The 18283-nt window shown below is 45.5% G+C and overlaps 2 protein-coding genes across 6 annotated transcripts in view; one reads left to right on the top strand and one right to left on the bottom strand.

The window, feature by feature from the left end:
- Positions 1–3525: 3525 nt before the first annotated feature.
- Positions 3526–17107, bottom strand: Hscb (HscB mitochondrial iron-sulfur cluster cochaperone). 4 transcript variants are annotated; one of them, XR_005870996.1, is made up of 7 exons: positions 16825–17105; positions 14022–14118; positions 13611–13700; positions 12116–12260; positions 9540–9745; positions 7106–7153; positions 3526–3659 (listed from the first exon to the last, which is right to left on the bottom strand). XR_005870996.1 is itself a non-coding variant. In XM_040731503.1 (6 exons), exons 1-6 carry the CDS (start codon positions 17055–17057, stop codon positions 3568–3570), a joined length of 705 nt encoding a protein of 234 aa, XP_040587437.1. In that variant the 5' UTR covers positions 17058–17103; the 3' UTR covers positions 3526–3567. The 4 variants fall into 4 exon arrangements, 3 of the variants coding, with proteins under 3 accessions (XP_040587437.1, XP_040587438.1, XP_040587439.1); XM_040731503.1 differs by lacking the exon at positions 9540–9745 and having other exon boundaries at positions 16825–17103; XM_040731504.1 differs by lacking the exons at positions 9540–9745; positions 12116–12260 and having other exon boundaries at positions 16825–17107.
- A 166-nt stretch (positions 17108–17273) lies between these two features.
- Chek2 (checkpoint kinase 2) overlaps positions 17274–18283 on the top strand; it is a 28691-nt gene continuing 27681 nt past the window's right edge. Inside the window, exon 1 of one of the 2 annotated variants that reach the window (XM_013124605.3) lies at positions 17274–17381. The gene's annotated coding sequence lies outside the window, so the exon portion shown is untranslated. The remainder of the gene's footprint in view (positions 17382–18283) is intronic. The other variant, XM_021236089.2, reaches the window with a different exon arrangement.

Below are 18283 nucleotides of genomic sequence, written 5' to 3' on the forward strand. Positions count from 1 at the left end.
ATGCTTCCTTATATGACTTCCTGAGAGGTAAGCATCATCTCTAAAGGCGTGCAAGGGTTTCCTCCCCATCACTATGAGTTGCTCACTTCAGGTCTATCTGGCTACCTCATTAAGCAGCAGTCCCATAAGCCCTTGACTGAATTTGTTAGTTATTACTTAAGATAAAATGTGTAGCCAGGCGTTGGTGGTGCATGCCTTTAATCCCAGCACTCAGGAGGCAGAGGCAGGCGGATCTCTGTGAGTTCGAGGCCATCCTCCAAAACAGTATGTCTCGAAAAAAACAAAACAAAAAAGCCAAAAGAAAAAAAAAGGTAAATAGTATAATCCTAGACTCGGGAAGCAGAGGCAGGTGAATTTCTGAGTTCGAGGCCAGCCTGATGTACAGAGTGAATTCCAGGACAGCCAGGTCCACAAAGAGAAACTCTGTCTTGAGAAAAGAAAGGTTATTATTTAACAGTGATGTATTTGTGCCATTTTGACAAGGGGTCAATTGTGCCAGTTTTTTTTTTTTTTTGTCAGCAACACAAGCTGGGAAGAGGACACTTCAACCTACGTGTATATCTGTGTGAAGGTGTCAGATCACCTGGAACTGGAGTTATAGGCAGTTATGAGCTGCCATGTGGGTGCCGGGAATTGAACCCTGGGTCCTCCGGAAGAGCAGTCAGTGCTTTTAACCTCTGAGCCATCTCTCCTGCCCCCACATTCTCTTGATTAATGATTGATATGGGGAGGCCCAACCCACTGTGGACAGTGAGACCCACAGGCAAGAGGGCTGGGGTTGTATAAGTAGGCTGTGAAAGCTATAAAAATCAAGCCAGTAATCAGAGCTCCTCCATGGTCTTTGCCTCAGCCCCTGCCTCAGGGTTCCTGCTGACTTTCCTCAGTGACCGGCTGTGATGTGGAAGGGTGAGATGAAATAAACCAAGTTGCTTTTTCTTGTGATGTCTACTACAGCAACAGAAAGAAGACTAGGACACTCGCTGATCTTAGAAGCTAGGTTTCAGAAATGCCTTTTTAGTTTGTGCCCCAAATCAGGAACAAGCAGCCAGCCTTTCCAGTTAACGGACTAGGTAGAGTGAGGATTTCTTTCAGCATTGTCAGTGTTTATCTGATTTCTTCGTGGTCAGAACAGTTTGGTGTGGATCCTTGTTCTGAAGAAGGAATGAGAATCATCTTCTCAAGTATTTCAACCCCCTTTCATCTACATGTTGCAGAAGCACTCAACTTAATCAGTGCATTTGCTTGCATGCTAATTATTTACTTGAAGGGCTCCTGATGTGTTCCGGCAAGTAACTGATTTTTTTCCCCCCAAGACAGTGTTTCTTCTCTGTGTAGCTTTGGAGCCTGTCCCGGAACTCACTCTGCAGACCAGGCTAGCCTTGAACTCACAGAGATCTGTTTGCCTTCCAGGTGCTGGGATTAAAGGTGTGTGCCACCAATGCCCAGCAATGGGTTATTTTTGTAAACTGTGGGGCAGGTAGAGTCAGTACTGATGCACGCAAAGTTCTTCAAGCCACACAGCTGCTAAGATGATCAGTAAATCCTGCTGAGTAAACTGTATCAGGAACTTCAAAACTCCCATTTTTAGACAGTGTCAAGCTGCTGCATTACAGTCGACTTGTTTCTGGAGAATTGGTCTAGACGTGACTTATTAAGTGTTCATATGGCACATGTATGAGTATGCAAGTGTGTGACTGTACATGCACATGGGGAGGCCAGAGTGCAGTATCAGGTGTCTGTTGGCTCCTGCGTCATTGATGCCTTAACTAAATGATAATTACTGTCTGGGCACCATTAAGCTGGGTACCATTAGATCCCAGTATAAACAGTTACCCATCTCAGAGTCAAGGACTTGACTTGGGATACAATGAAGGGGGGTATTTGAGAGCCAAACTTACATGTTAAGTTTTAATTACTGTGTCTAAGAGACCCATGCAACAAAAATGCTTCTGATCTGCAAGCCACTTGCCCAAGAACAGACAGTTCCTGAAATGCTGGAGGCTATTGCTCTCTGGGAGATAGCAAACCACATGTTTTTATTCCCCTGAATAAGTTTTTTGATCCATCTGCACCGGATGTGCTTGATCACATGTGTGTTTACCAGATTGGAAACCATGCAAACCATGACTCACGGCCATTTTCTGGAAACCCAGAGATGAGCCCAACTGGGTTGGCTGATGTTTTACACACACACACACACACACACACACACACACACACACACACACTCTGTGCATACATACAAAATGTATATATATATATGTACAGTCTAAATGCATGTCAGAGAATACTAGGGCAGAGGCTCAATCTATGTTGTTACAGGCAGAATCCATCATCTCTGTTGGGTAAGGCTTTCCAGTTGGGGGAACAGTATCCACAACCCTATGGGACCCTGATAAATGGCTTGGTTCTGCAGAGTGAAGTTGTGGCTGTCAAGCAGGATCTAGAAAGTCCACTGCTAACCTTTGCCTACTGTTTTATAAATACCATCTCTGTAACAGTCTGAACTCCTCCCTGGCCACCTGGCTGCTTGTGCTATGATGGCAGGGCTTGGCAGTTACGACAGAACCTCTACAGTCTGTTAAGCCAAACCAAAGTTCACCCTGGGGAACCAATGAATGTACTAGAGTTACTTACAGATCATGGGTGACCCTGAAGCAGTGCACAGGAAGGCCAGCACTTAGCATGGATGATGACTCCTTCACGGTTATGTAGATGGACCCCTCTTCCCTCCCTTTAGCTCTCCCCACCGCTACACTCTTAGTGTCTCCCTAGATGTGGAAGTCACATGTTATGGCAGAATTACATGCAATTGGCTGGGAGGAACTGCTGGATACTAGGGAATGCCAACAGCTAATAAGCTGAATTGTGGTGATCTTTTCCAAGCAGGAACAATTGAACTTTTTTTTTTTGGTTTTTCGAGACAGGGTTTCTCTGTAGCTTTGGAGGCTGTCCTGATACTCACTCAGTAGACCAGGTTGGCCTGGAACTCACAGAGATCTGCCTGCCTCTGCTTCCCAAGTTCTGGGATGAAAGGTGTGTGCCACCGTCGCCGCCACCGTCGCCGCCACCACCACCACCACCACCACCACCACCACCACCACCACCACCACCACCACCACCACCACCACCACCACCACCACGGCCCTGCAACAGTTGAGCTCTTGAAGATGGCGTCTCTCTGAGTCACAGGGTAGAGTATAGACTGTACAGATCTATCAGAGGTCTCCTCTTCACCCTGATTCACTGGCTAAGGTTGGGTGCACACTGGATCACATACCTGATGAATAACCGAGCACCCATGTTGACAGGTACTATGCCCTCTGCCAGCCATTAGTATCTGAGCCATAAACAGAACTGAAATGATATAAATGGATAAAGCGTGTCCATTCTCTTTGCTTCTTTCCCCTTACTTTCTGTGGTGATGGGGATCAAATCCAGAGCTTTCCATATGTTAGGCAAGTGCTCTTCCCTGAGCTATGCCATAGCCCTTGTATCTATTTCCAATTAGCAGAAGCCAGAAAAGAAATACATAGAAAGTTTATTTTTCAAACCTTAAATTAGCAACTAGAGGGGATTCTTGCTTAACTTGATCTTTTCTTCTATGTTTGAAAAGTATTTCATCTTTGTTAGAATTTCCTTGGCTTTTTCAAAATCACCTGAAATAAACAAGAGACAATCACATCAGGCAACAATAAAACAAACTCTGGCATCCCAGGTAGGCAGATCAAAGGGCCCAAAGGTTGATGGCTTCACCTGAGGGTGAGCGTACCCTATAGCAACATTTGCCAAAGTCTGGAGATATTTTTGTCTGCCATAACCAGGGAAGTAGCAGTGAAAGACCTACTAGGTAAAAGCCAGGGGCCCTGAGAATGATCTTAGCCTCCCCCAGGAAAAATATTTCACTTAGAATGTCAGGAAGGTTGAGAAACCCCAACTTTAGACAAATACAACACAGTATATTGTGAACCAAAGTGAAGGTCTTTGTTTTTTTTTTTTTTTGGATTTTCGAGACAGGGTTTCTGTGTATTGTTTTGGAGGCTGTCCTGGAACTCTCTCTGTAGACCAGGCTGGCCTTGAACTCACAGAGATCCACCTGCCTCTGCCTCCCAAGTGCAGGGATTAAAGGTGTGAGTCACCAATGCCCAGTTGTCTCTCTCTCTTCTCCCTTTTTGTGAAGGTCTTTTGTAACCAACCCTGGGAATAGTAAATATTAAAAACAATAAACAAGACGGGCGTTGGTGGCGCACGCCTTTAATCCCAGCACTCGGGAGGCAGAGGCAGGCGGATCTCTGTGAGTTCGAGGCCAGCCTGGTCTACAGAGTTCCAGGACAGCTTCCAAAGCCACAGAGAAACCCTGTCTTGAAAAACCAAAAAAAACAAAAACAAAAACAAAAAACAAACAAACAAACAAAAACAATAAACAAATAAGGGGCTGGGAACATGTCTTAGTGTAAGGTGTCCATCCCTCCAGCATGAGGGTATTTGCTACCCAGTGAAGCAAGCTGACAGCCTTGAAGGAAAGAATTAATAGAAAGCGATAAACTAGTGTATAGGAAATATGGAGGACTGTTATGGGTTTCTCTGTATTGCTTTGGAACCTGTCCTGGAACTCTTTCTGTAAACCAGACTGGCTTCGAACCCATAAGACCTGCCTGCCTCTGCCTCCTGGTTGCTGGAGTTAAAGGTGTGCACCACCATTCTTTCTTTCTTTCTTTCTTTCTTTCTTTCTTTCTTTCTTTCTTTCTTTCTTTCTTTATTTTTTTGGTTTTTCGAGACAGGGTTTCTCTGTGGCTTTGGAGGCTGTCCTGGAACTCGCTTGGTAGTCCAGGCTGGTCTCGAACTCACAGAGATCCGCCTGCTTCTGCCTCCCGAGTGCTGGGATTAAAGGCGTGCGCCACCAACGCCCGGCGCACCACCATTCTTTTGTGTTGTATTTGTTTAACTCTGTTACTTTACCTGTCTAAAACACCTGATTGGTCTAATAAAGAGCCGAACAGCCAATAGCAAGGCTGGCAGGCAGACAGAATAAATAACAGGAGAAATCTGGGAAGAGGAGATGGAAGAGCACAAAAGAGAAGGAGAGAAGGATTCCAGGGGCCAGCCACTCAGCTACACAGGAAGCCACAGAGTAAGAAGTAAAGAAAGATATACAGAAAGGTAAAAGTCCAGGGGCAAAAGATAGATGGGATAATTTAAGAAAAGCTGGCTAGAAATAAGCCAGCTAAGGCTGGGCATTCATAACTAAGAATAAGTCTCTGTGTGTGATTATTTGGAAGCTGGGTGGCAGGAGCAAAAGAGTTTAAAAGAACAAAACAGCCACAAAAAACAAAACAACAGAAGATCTACCAATAAGTTGCTTAGACTAGTGGGTCTCAACCTGTGAGCTGTGTCCCCTTTGGGAATCAAATGATCCTTTCACAGGGGTTCACCTAAGATCATTGGAAATATCAGATATTTACATTATGATTCATAACAGTAGCAAGTTCTAGCTATGAAGTAGCAAGGAAAATAATTTCCTGGTCAGGTGGTGTTAGTGTATGTCTTTAATCCCAGCTGGTGGATTTCTGAGAGTTTGACGTCATACTGCTGGTCTACAGAGCAAGTTCCAAGACACCTGCCTAGAAAAATCAAAAGGACAACGACACGGGAAACTGTACTAAAGTGTTGCAGCATAGGAAGGTTGAGAACCACTGGCTTAGAGGATATTAAGTGACACTGAGCCGTGTGTTGGTGGCGCATGCCTTTAATCCCAGCACTTGGGAGGCAGAGGCAGGCGGATCTCTGCGAGTTTGAGGCCAGCCTGGTCTACAAAGTGAGTTCCAGGACAGCCTCCAAAGCCACAGAGAAACCCTGTCTCGAAAAACCAAAAAAAAAAAAAAAAAAAGTTACACTGAAGTGAACTTTTTTTAAAAAAGATTTTATTTATTTATTATGTATACAACTCTCTGCCTCCATGTATGCCTGCAGGCCAGAAGAGGGCACCAGATCTCATTACAGATGGTTGTGAGCCACTATGTGGTTGCTGGGAATGGAACTCAGGACCTCCGGAAGAGCAGCCAGTGTTCTTAACCTCTGAGCCATCTCTCCAGCCCTGAAGTGAACTTTTGATGGTCTCTCAAACCAGACTATTGTCAGGGCCTATCCAGCCAAGTGTGGTGGCGCACACCTTTAGTCCCAGCACTGACTGCTGTTCCAGAGTATTGGAGTTTAATTCCCAGTATCCACATGGCAGCTCACAACTGTCTGTAACTCTAAGATCTGTCAACCTCACACAGACATACACGCAGGCAAAACACCAATGCACATAAAATAAAACAAACAATAACAAAAACATTCCCAACCCCAGCCAGGCGTTGGTGGCGCACGCCTTTAGTCCCAGCACTTGGGAGGCAGAGGCAGGTGGATCTCTGTGAGTTTGAGGTCAGCCTGGTCTACAAAGCAAGTTTCAGGACAGCCTCCAAAACAATACAGAGAAACCCTGTCTCAAAAAAAAAAAAGAAAAAGAAAAAAAAAAAGGTTTATTTATTTTATATATATATATATAGTATTCTGTCTGCATGTACACCTGCAGGCCAGAAGAGGGCATTAAATCTCATTACAGATGGCTATGAGCTACCATGTAGTTACTGAGAATTGAACTCAGAACATCTGGAATAAGTTTAAGCGCCTAACTTCTGAGCCATTTCTCTAGCCCACTAAAATTTTTTTTAGTGAAGAAAAAAATTAAAATTAATAAGTAAAAAAATTTTTTTTTGATTTTTTGAGACAGGGTTTCTCTGTGGCTTTGGAGGCTGTCCTGGAACTCGCTTGGTAGTCCAGGCTGGTCTTGAACTCACAGAGATCCGCCTGCCTCTGCCTCCCGAGTGCTGGGATTAAAGGCATGCGCCACCAATGCCTGGCGAATAAATAAAAATTAAAGAGCCCAGTGAAATGGCCCTGGTGGGTACAGGCCTTTATTTGCTGCTGAACCTGACAGCTGGAGTTTGATTCCAGGAGACCAGACGGTAGAAGAGAAAGGACTCTTGAAAGTTGACCCCTCACACATACACAAATACACACACTACATAAATGTAATAAGAACTTTTTAAAAGGAATGAAATACCTTGTTCAAAAGCTCTGTTTACACTGTCAGTAAATTCTTTCTGTTTAGCTGAAAGAGAAAAATAATTATTTTAATTTTTTATTTGTCTCACAATGACTTATTTATTTATTTAGGTTAGAAACAATCTTGTTTCACATGTCAATCCCAGCTCCTTCTTCCTCTCCTCTTCCCCCTCCCTCCCCACCAGGTCCCCCAGTTCTCCACCCAATCTCCAGTCCCATCCCCAAGAGGGTGAGGCATTCCATGGTGGATCTAGTAACTGTCATCTCAAGAGTCCCGGCTGAGAGAGCCTCCCATATTGTGGCATGGGCACTCAAAGTCTATTTGTATGCCAGGGATAAATACTACCCAAGGCCCCATAGATTACCTAGGCCTCCTCACTGACACCCCCCATTCAGGGGGTCTGGGTCAGTCCCATGCTTTCCACACAGCCATCAATCTGGAGTCCAAGAGCTCCCCCTTGTTCAGGTCAGCTGTTTAATTATTTTAATTTTTACATTTAAATAAACTTACAATAAACCCGATGGTGGTGGGGCATGCCCATAAAACCAGCACTCGGGAGGCAGAGCCAGACAGATTCAGTGAGTTAGAGGTCAGTCTGGTCTACAAAACAAGTTCCAAGATAGCCAGAGATATAACACAGGGAAACCCTGTCTTGAAATGCTCCCCAACCTCCCAAAGAAGAAAAGAAAAAAAAAGTAGACTTACAATGTGAAGACAACACTGCTCTACAGGACTTGGGTTCAGGTTTTTGTTTTTGTTTTTGTGTTTTGTTTTTTCAGAGACAGGGTTTCTCTGTACTGCCTTGGAGGCTGTCCTGGAACTCAGAGATCGCCTGCCTCTGCCTCTCCAGTGCTGGGATTAAAGGCATGCGCCACCAATGTCAGGCTGCTTGCATTCTTTTGACACAGTGCTGGCCAGGCTAGCCCTGAACTCACTATTCTCCTGCCTCTCTCTTGACTGCTGAGATTATAGGTATGTGCCATCACATCTGCCTAGCATCTCTTGTTAAATGCAGTACCGACAGGCTCTATGTAAATTCTACTCTTCAACCAAGGAAGGTCTGGAGGCAATTGCCAAGGCTTGTAAAGTGGCTACGGAATAACATAAAAAAAAAAAAAAAAAAAAAAAAAGAAGAGACAGATCACCATGGTTTGGATGTCCCTCCCCCCCAAAGTCTGGATGTTAAAAAGCTTGGTTGGTGACCGATTTGGCTAATAGAAAGGGGTGGATACTTCAGGAGGCAGGGCTTCAGGTTAGGACTTAGAGGCATGTCCTGGAAAGGAATCCTGGGACCCAGGCTCTGTTGTTTCTCTGTTTTGGCTAGCTGCCTTAATACTCGTTGCCTCCTCTACTCTGCATTCCTGCCACAGCTCCAGGAGAAACTGGGCCAATACACCATGGACTGAACCTCTAAAACTGTGAGTCAAAAGAAATCTTTTCATTCCAGGGTATCATGATAACTAACACAGGAAACAGGGATGTGCTGTGACCATCTCTATCTCAGTCTTCCATACTTTGACACCCTACAATCGTGGTATACACTTGTTACCAAGTAGTTTTAGGCAACCACTTGCAAATGATACAGCCATCCAGGAAAATGAAACCATTTCTATCACACTGTAGCTTCGAAGGGAAAAAAACGCCAAATACAAAGCAGGTACAACTACCTTATTTTCCTATTGTGGTTCATTAGAAAATGAATGATTTTGCTGGGTGGCGGTGGCACACTCTGCTAATCACACCCTGGTCAAGGCCAGCCTGGTCTACAGAGTGAGTTCCAGGACAGCCAGTGCTACACAGGGAAACCCTGTCTGGAAAAACCAACCAAGCAAGCAAGCAAATGAGGGGTTTACAAGTATGCCTTCCAGGTTTAACTATATTTACTTATAATCTCCGAAAACATTTCAAATAAATTGTATCTCCAAGGTAGGCAATGACAGGTATGGAATTCTCCCTTAGGCACACGGCTGGTGAGTGCGGGAGTGAGGAACTGAATCCCAGGGGAAGAAATTTAGGAACTGATCTAAACCCAGCATCTACTATGCTGCTAGAAGTGTTTCACTTAACTTAATCCTTAAGATAATGAATTAATGCTGTCCATTTTATAGACGAAGACACTGAGGCCCAGACACAGAAATCAACAGCGGTGTTGGGACGGGTCCTCGCTCTGGAGCTTTATGTGAGTCAACTCTAGCCCAGATGATGCATGAAGCTTCTGGAGGAGTGTAGCCACTTCTGCTTGCAAGCTCCTGTCTGTCTGCTCTGGACCACCCAGCCCTGACGCTGTGGTTATCTTCATCTGACAGGTTGCTCAGCACTGGTATTTCACTGAGTCCCTGTCATGCTTCAGGTGCTCTTCTGCGCGGGAGCAAAAGAGCAGACACAGTCACACTTCTGCAGAGAACCCAGTATGGGTGTCCATGCTGCTGACCTTCCCGACAGCAGTGAAGTGTCTGCTGTGGCCAAAGGCAGAGACAGAGAGGACAAAGGAGGCTTCGTGAAGAATAATGACTGCTCCCAGGTCGGGGAGAGGAGTTAACATGAACGGAATGAAAAGACCAGAGTTCCACGCCGCATCAACAATGCTCACAAAGGCCTGGCGTGGAAGTGGAAACCGCCAACGTGGCTACAGTGAGACTGTAAAACAAGCAGAGGACAGAACATGCAGGGCCTCAGCAGTTATGTTGAAATGTTTGTTCTTAAACCTAAGAGCACTGACTGTTCTTCCAGAGGGCCTGAGTTCAATTCCTGGCAACCACATGGTGGCTCACAACCACCTTGAATGAGATCTGGTGCCCTCTGCTGGCATGCAGGCAGAAGACTGTATACACAATAAATAAATAAAATATTTAAAAAAATGTGTTTAGACAAGGCTTGGAACAGTGATTTAGGCTTTAAGACCACCCCATAGTGACAGGGCAGCTATATTTTATATGGACTTCTAGGTATAAGCAGAGTCTGAAGGTACTGTGGTTGGATAAAAGTGAGAGGAATCTATTGCACATAGTGAAAAGAGATTGGTAGATGAAGTTGAGACATATTTAGGTCTTTTTTTTTAATTACATTGACGTGTATTTGTGTGTGTGTGTCAGGAGGGGTATGTGCATGCCATGGTATGAATGTGGACATCAGAAGACCATGGACTTCTTTGGGATCAAACTCAGGACCTCTGGAAGAGCAGCCAGTGCTCTTACCCTCAGCCATCTTTCTAGCCCACCCTACATCTGTTTTTTTTTAATGTGCTGACTGTGAGTGCATAGCTGAGTAAGTTTTCACTGTTTTTTCTTTTCTTTTTTTTTCGAGACAGGGTCTCTCTGTATTTTTTTGGAGCCTGTCCTGGAACTCGCTCAGTAGACCAGGCTGGTCACAAACTCCACCTGCCTCTGCTTCCCAAGTGCTGGGATTAAAGGCGTGCGCCACCACTGCCTGGCGGTGCTTAGTCTTACAGCAGATTGATATGTCATACTTTGCTGATGCTCAAGGGAGGCCTGCCCCTTTTTGAGCAAATACAGGAAGGGTGGATTGGGGTGAGCGGTGGAGAGAAGGAGTGGGAGAAGATGAGGGAGGGGAGGCTACAGTGGGGACATAAATAAAGGAAAAAGAAAGAAAGAGAAAGCAAGCTGAGCAAGTCAGGGGAGCAAGTCAGTAAGCAGCATTTCTATATGGCTTCTGCTTCAGTTCCTGCCTCCAGGTTCCTGCCCTGACCTCCCTCAGCGATGGACCGTCACTCTGACATATAAGTCTATTTCAATAAACCATAAGCCCTTCCCTCTCCACATTGCTTTTGGCCATGGTGCTTTATTTAGCACAGCAGTAGAAACCCTGACTATGATATCCCTCAACACTTGGAGAGGGTCTCATTCAATAAGTAAGGTCATTATGTGCAAACACAGGGATTCAGAGAAAGGACTTCTGCCTGAACACTGTAACACAGACCAGCAGGGTGACACACCCATAACTGCAGCACTGAAAGGTAGAGGCAAGAGAATTAAAGTCATCCTAAGCTTGGTAGTGAGTTTGAGGCTGACCTAGGAGGCATAAGACTATCCAGAAGATAAATGAACGAAAAACAAAGCAAACCCTCTAACACAGAGGGTGGGTATGCTCAGTGGTCCAGCATTTACTTAGCAGGTGTAAGTCCCTGGTTTAGATCCCAAGCACCCACAAGAAACGTATTCAAGACTGACATAAAAATCCAGCCTGACTTTTCAGCCTGCTGTCCTGCCGTATAGATTTGTGTGAGTGTATGCAATGTATATTTGCAGGTGCATATGCACCAGTGTGTATGTATATGCATGCTTGTGCGTGTATGTGTGTGTGCAAGTGTGTCAAGGTCGGATGTCATTTGTGCTGTTATTCAGGCAGGCACCGTTCACCTTTTTCACTTATTCTTTTTGGTTTTTTGAGATGTGGCTTTAGAGACTGTCCTGGAACTCACTTGGTAGTCCAGGCTGGTCTTGAACTCACAGAGATCGCCTGCCTCTGCCTCCCGAGTGCTGGGATCAAAGGTGTGCATCACCACTGCCTGGCCACCTTTTTTTATTTTTAAAAGTACGTTTACTTAGTGAGATAGAGAGACAAGGAGAGCCGGGCGTTGGTGGCGCACGCCTTTAATCCCAGCACTTGGGAGGCAGAGGCAGGCGGATCTCTGTGAGTTCGAGGCCAGCCTGGTCTACAGAGCGAGTTCCAGGACAGCCTCCAAAGCCACAGAGAAACCCTGTCTCGAAAAACCAAAAAAAAAAAAAAAAAAAAAAAAAAAAAAGAGAGACAAGGAGAGTGCGAGCGTGTACGTATGCCACAGCACCTGTGTGGGAGCCAGACACTACGTGTGGGAGTTGTGGAGCTGAACTGAGTCCTCATGGTTGTGCAGCAAGCACACATGTACACAAACACCTTACCGCCCCAGGTCTTTCCTGCAATTTCTGTGTCAGCCTCCACACACATATCTGGGCAAATCTGTGAAAAAAATAGACCTATACTCTACTGGTTTTCTTAAGAACCTATTACCTCTGACAGTGGATTCTATCTCTTCCAACGCAGCCTCACTCTGGGCATCTGCAAGTTTCTCATTGATTTCCATTATTTCCACAAGGAACTGACCGTCTGTTCCATAATCGGTCCCTTCAGGAATTTCTATTCCTTGGAGCTTTAGCTATGGGGGAGGAGAGCAAGGAAAATGAGACAGACCAGGGTTAGTAAGTTCTGCTCTCACTGATGCTAATGGAGGAAGACAAGAATATTGGCTGGAGAGGGAGCCTAGAGCCAGCTGCATGCTGAATAAACACTCTACCACCCGAGTCACATGACCAGCCTGGAATAATCGGGCTTGCCTAGGAATAAGGAAAGCAGGGACTGAGCCAAGAATGCTGGTACAGGACCTCGGTCACCTGCAGCCGGATTTTGGATAGTCATACTTCTACACAGATGTTATGTTTACACACATTCTATTCAATTCTAAAATTGCCTAGATGTTCTTGCAAAAAACTCCCCAAGTACTCTTATCATCGTCAAATTTATAGATAATAGTTAAGCAATGCGCCGGGCGTTGGTGGTGCATGTCTTTAATCCCAGCACTTGGGAGGCAGAGGCAGGCGGATCTCTGTGAGTTCGAGACCAGCCTGGACTACCAAGCGAGTTCCAGGACAGCCTCCAAAGCCACAGAGAAACCCTGTCTCGAAAAACCAAAAAAAAAAAAAAAAAAAAAAAAAAAAGTTAAATAATGCAACCAGGAGAAGCTAAGATATCTAAAAGGATTCAGGCCTGGTGGTGCAGCTGCATCCCCAGTTACTTAGGAGGCTGAGGCAGGGAGGTCACAAGTGAAGTCCAGTCTGGGCAGCTGAGTGAGACCCTGTTTTAAGTAAAAAGGCAGCCCAGTGGTGGTGGTGGTGGCAGTGACACACGCCTTCAATCCCAGCACTTGGGAGGCAGAGGTAGATGGATCTTTGTGAATTCAAGGCCAGCCTGGTCTACCAAGTGAGTTCCAGGATGGCCATGGCTGTTACACAGAGAAAACAACAACAACAACAAAAAGTAAAAAGGCAGTTCGGGATATGCTTCAGTGGATTCAAAACCTAGCACACTACACCCTGTCCCCACCCCCCACAAAAAACTCAAAACAAAACACACACACACACACAAACAAACCCCCAGTAATTATCAGTCTCAGTGGCAGAGAACTTAGTTATTATGAGGCACTAGATTCGATGCCCAGTTCTGAAGAAAAAAAAAATTACAAAGGAGCTGGATGTGGGTGAGTTGAAGCAAGAAAATTAGTAACCTGAAGCCAACCTGAGCTGTACAGTGAAATCCTGTCTCGAAAGAAACAAAAACAAGCAAAAATAGACTTACAAAGAATAATACAAAAATTATACTTGTATAGAATCTTTTTCTTTCTGTTCTCTTCTATAACATTTTTTTGAGACTAACTATCATAAGCTTCCTGGACTAGGCCAGGTCTCATACAGAGAAAGTCACATACAGATGGGTTGGGAAATCACCTTACAAGGTATAGTCCCCTGCTCAGGGGAGCCTGAAGAGTCTTATAGGCATCATTCACCAGGGTCGAATGCTTCTCTGAGAAGTATTTTTCAGTCTGTTCATAGAGATAAAAACAGTTTTATTACCAGAAGAGACAGTCCTCTCTGATTCACAAACTTTTATAGTACAGTGATGGGCAGGGATTTAAGAGGCATGGGCAAAATTACAACTGCTGTTGGATGAGTAGTTTGTATTTTCAACGGATGGGTTTTCACTTTTATCTGGGAAGTCAGATAAAAACTGTGAGGAAATGACATCTCTGGGGCCTTGCAGGCTGCCACAGGGTGGAGCTCGTAGCCCAACTCTTTCCCAGATCAACATTGCCATCCACCCAGTTCCACACATATGGGGAATATTAGAGGTAGTCAGTGAATACCTGAGACTTCTGGCTGAAGAAATCTGGGTGGACGAGACGCTGTAGTTGCTGGTACCTGTGCTGAAGCTTCATGACGTCGACCCTGAAGGATCGGTGGCTGGAAGGAAACTAGATGTTACTCATGCAACAGTACTGAGTGTGATTCACTGCTGTCTGATTCTGCTCTTGGGAAGATAGTAATGAACACATAAACAAAGGTCATTTTTTTAAGACGTGGTAGTTGTAACGAAGGAAAATAGAACAGGATCAGAATAAGTAATGTAGGAATGACATTTGAGAGACTTGAATTACGCTACTACTTAACGACCAAAGATCAGAAAGGGACATGAGGGGACAGACGTGTAAGTGCAGAGACCCTGAAGTGACTGGAAGATTAATAGCTTGACAGATTAAGGGATAAGGTTAATGTAGTCCATTGTAAGCACTGTGACTGATGAAAATGGGTACCAGAATTTAGAGCACTTGCTTAACCTGTATGTCCCTTGATTTCTATTTTTTTCCTTTTTTGTGCTGAAGACTGGATCTAGGGTCTCCTACATGCTGGGCAAGGGCTTCAGCACCCAGCCACTCCCTTCCTTTCCCCTTTCTACTTTTTATTTTGAGACAGAGTTTTGTAACTAAGGTACCCAAGTTGACTTGCAATTAGCCTATTTTAGTGCCCCTGATCACTGGGGATTACAGGTCACCAGGCCTAGAGCCTTGGCCATTAAAAGAAAAAAGTGTGTGTATGAGATAAGATCTTGTGTACCCCAGGTTGGCCTCAAATTTGGCATATGCCAAGAATGACCTACAAATCTGGATCTTTCCACCTCTTCCCTCCAGTGCTAGGATTAAGACATATGACAATAAACCCAGTTTATCTGCTTAATTAAAAAAGTAAAAAGGTTGAGTTGAGTGTTGCTAAATTGCTCAGGGCTGAATTTTTTTTTTTTTAATTTATGGTATTCAAGACAGGGTTTCTCTGTGTAACAGTCCTGGTTGTCCTGGAACTTACTTTGTAGACCAGGCTGGTCTTGAACTCAAGAGATCCGATGCCTCTGACTCCTGAGTGCTGGGATTAAAGGTGTGTGTCACCACTACCAGGGATGAAATTTTTGGTCCTTCTTTAGCTTCCTAACTTTCATTATAGGTAGAGACTACCACACTGAGCCATTAATGCCTAGTTACCAGCTTAGCTTTAAAAAAAAAGGTTGAGTGTTGCTAAATTGCTCAGGGTTGAAAATTTTTGATACTTGTTTAGCTCCCTGAGTAGTTGGTCTTATAGAGACTACCATACTGAGCCATTAATGTTAAGCCTTTTATTAAGTATAGTACTGGGATTTGAACCCAGGTCCTTGCTAATTCAAAGGAAGTGTTGTATCACTGAGCCAAAGTGAGGATTAAGCACTTACTTTACTTCTTCCTTTTTTGGGGGGAGTGTTGTTGTAGGGGCGAGTCAGATGGTGACTGTGTAGCCCAGACTGTAGGAGCCTCTTGCTTTGGGCTGGGATCACAGGTGTGTGCAACCACACCTGACCCTTCCATGTTTACTTTAGTGTAATCTTTATTAGTTTAGCTCTGCTCACACTTCCGTACCAATCTCCAGAAGAAACGGAAAGGGGAAACAAACCATGCCAAACATTTCTTGGCCTCTCTCCCTCAAATCTTGAGCATGAATTAAAATTTTGGTTTCCTGAGACAGGGATCTCATTGCTTAGCCTATTTTGGGCTCCAACTTGTGATTCTTCTTATTAATCCCTGAATACTGGGATTCCAGATATATATGTGACCACACTTGTTTTATTCTTTTTCAAGACAGGGTTTCTCTGTGTTGCCTTGGCTGTCTTGGAACTCTCATCTGTAGACCAGGTTGGCCTGGAACTCACCGAGATCCACCTGCCTCTGCTTCGAGTGCTGGGGTTAGAGGCTTGTGCCCTGGCGGTTTGTTTATTTTTAATTGCTTTTGATTTTTGACACCTAGCCTCACGTAGCCCAGACTCTCATCAAACTCACTGTATAGCTCAGGTTGCCCTCAAATCTGTAATACTGCTTCTTCCTCTGAGCTTACAGGCATACACCAACCCAGCTGGCTTGTTTTATTTTTATTTTCTCCTTTAAAATATTTATTTGAGATGAGAACCTTCCCTATTTTTGTGGTTGGGCTCCTACTGGTGATCCTCCCATCTTGGTCCAGATGCTTTTTAATCCTCGCACCGGGGAGGCAGAGGCATAACTACAAGGTGAAAAACAAACTCTGCTCCTTTCTCTTCCCTAGAGTTTAGCCTCTGAACTTCCCCTTTCCAGGAGTCCCGCCCCTCAAACCTCCCTATTCTGTAAATTTGCGCCTGTTTCCTTTTGTTGTTGCTGTTTAAAAACAAAGCCTTTGTAGCAGAGGTTAGTCCTGAATTCCTAAACCTCCCGCCGCCGCTCCACAATTGCTTAGACTGCAGGCGTCTTCAAGTTCACTCTTCTATCCCCCCACCCCCCCCACCCCGCCTCCACGCTTCTTTGCAGTCTGTAACTTTATTTCCTCTTCCTCTCAGGCAAATTCTTGAAATCTGAGCAGGTACTATATTATACAAATGACCTATATGCCAACTCATGTTCTTACTTTGCTTGTTTTCAATCAGTCTCGGTAAGTTGCCTAAACTGGCCTTGAACCGTGGTCATCCTGCCTCCGTCTCCCAGCTGACTGAAAATTACAGTCCCGCCGGCGAGGACCCAAGTCTTAGGCGCCAGGGTAACTCCTGCCTAATTTAACTAACTCAGCCATTGGAGCTCCCCAAGATCGACTCGCCCTCCCATCACTCCGCGCCGCGCGTACCAATTCATGAGGCTGAAGTAGTCCCGAGTCGGGTCTGGAGGCTGCAAGGCGCGGCAGTGTTCGCAGAAAAACCCATCCCCGCTCTCCACACCCCCTGCGCGGCCGCAGTTCCAGCATTGGCCCGCATTGCTTTTCCCCGAGGCAGCGTTGCTGCTCAGCAGTCTCCTTCCTAGGAACCCAGCCAGTCGCACCTCCCCCACACAAAGCAAACCCCGTGCTAGGCAGCCCCACATCCGGACGGCCGACTGTCTGGCCTGGGTCTAGGGAGCCGAGGGAAAGGAAGCAAGAATGACTCCTTGCTGATTGGCTTTAGCGAGTCGAGGAGGCGGGATCAGCCGCGGGAAACCAGGATGCCGAGTCCCGTTCCGCATCCCAAACTACAACTCCCAGCAAGCCTTGAGGCTATCGCGTTGCACCACATTCGGGTCTTCTTATTGGTCGTGCCGATCAGGAAGGCGTTTTGATTGGCTGAGGGTGGAGTTTGTATGGGTAGGTTTAGCGCCACACCACTGGCTGCGGCGGTATCGGGTGTGTGTGGCTCCAGGTGTTCTTTTGCGGTGAGTTTTAGCGGGAAATTTTTCTGGCTGTCTGAGAATTCGAATCGCAATCTCAGGGTCTTCTGCAAGGGAGCGCTCCGCAGCTTCCGCGTGGTCTGTGTGTGCGAGGGGGCGCTGTGCGCAGGCGACTCTCCCCCCCCCCCTTTTTTTTGTTTTTTGCTCCTCTTCAAGGGGACAGTCCCTTGTTATTTACAAGCTGAGACAGGTCTGGACACACGGGAAGGCGCAGAGTTGGGCTCTTCAGTGCCAGAGAGCGAAGTAGTTTCATAGCGAGTATTATAAATGGTAGTGATCATGCCAGGCCTTTGATTCATTCTTCCCCAGTATTTACTGAGGACCACAATCTTCGCTGCTAGGCTCTGCAGGAACTGGAGTGCGCGCGTAAGAAAGTGTGTGTGGGGGTTAGGGTGGCAAGGAGCGGATAGGAGGCAACCAGCCATTCTCAGCTTCTGTCCACGAAGGAAAGGTGGTATTGCGCTGTGAAAGTGGCCGATAAGTTCTATTCGTGATCCTGGAATTTTGCTGTGGTCACTTTTTTTTTTTAAAAAAAACTCATCAATGGTTCTGCCCTTCCGAGGTGGTCATAATATGCCTGTTCCTTTAAAATTTATTTTTAAAAATCGAGTGTGTAAATCTGTGCAGTGCGTAAGGAGGCCAGCAGAGGGCAGTGTATTCCCCAAGAACTGAAACTGTGTTTGTGTGCTCCTGGCTGTGGGTGCTAGGAACTGAACTCAAAAAAAGCAACTGTGCGCTTCTTAACCGCTGCGATGTCTCTGCAGATCCTAAATATACCCATTCTCCGCTTCTCATGTTTGGTGGTACTCGGCACGGAATCCAGGACTTTGCGTCACCTTCTTCACTTATCTTTGGGTGCAGATTTATTTTATTTTTAATTACGTTAT

The sequence above is a fragment of the Mesocricetus auratus genome, unplaced genomic scaffold, assembly GCF_017639785.1.
Source record: "Mesocricetus auratus isolate SY011 unplaced genomic scaffold, BCM_Maur_2.0 Super-Scaffold_100025, whole genome shotgun sequence".
Classification (NCBI taxonomy): domain Eukaryota; kingdom Metazoa; phylum Chordata; class Mammalia; order Rodentia; family Cricetidae; genus Mesocricetus; species Mesocricetus auratus.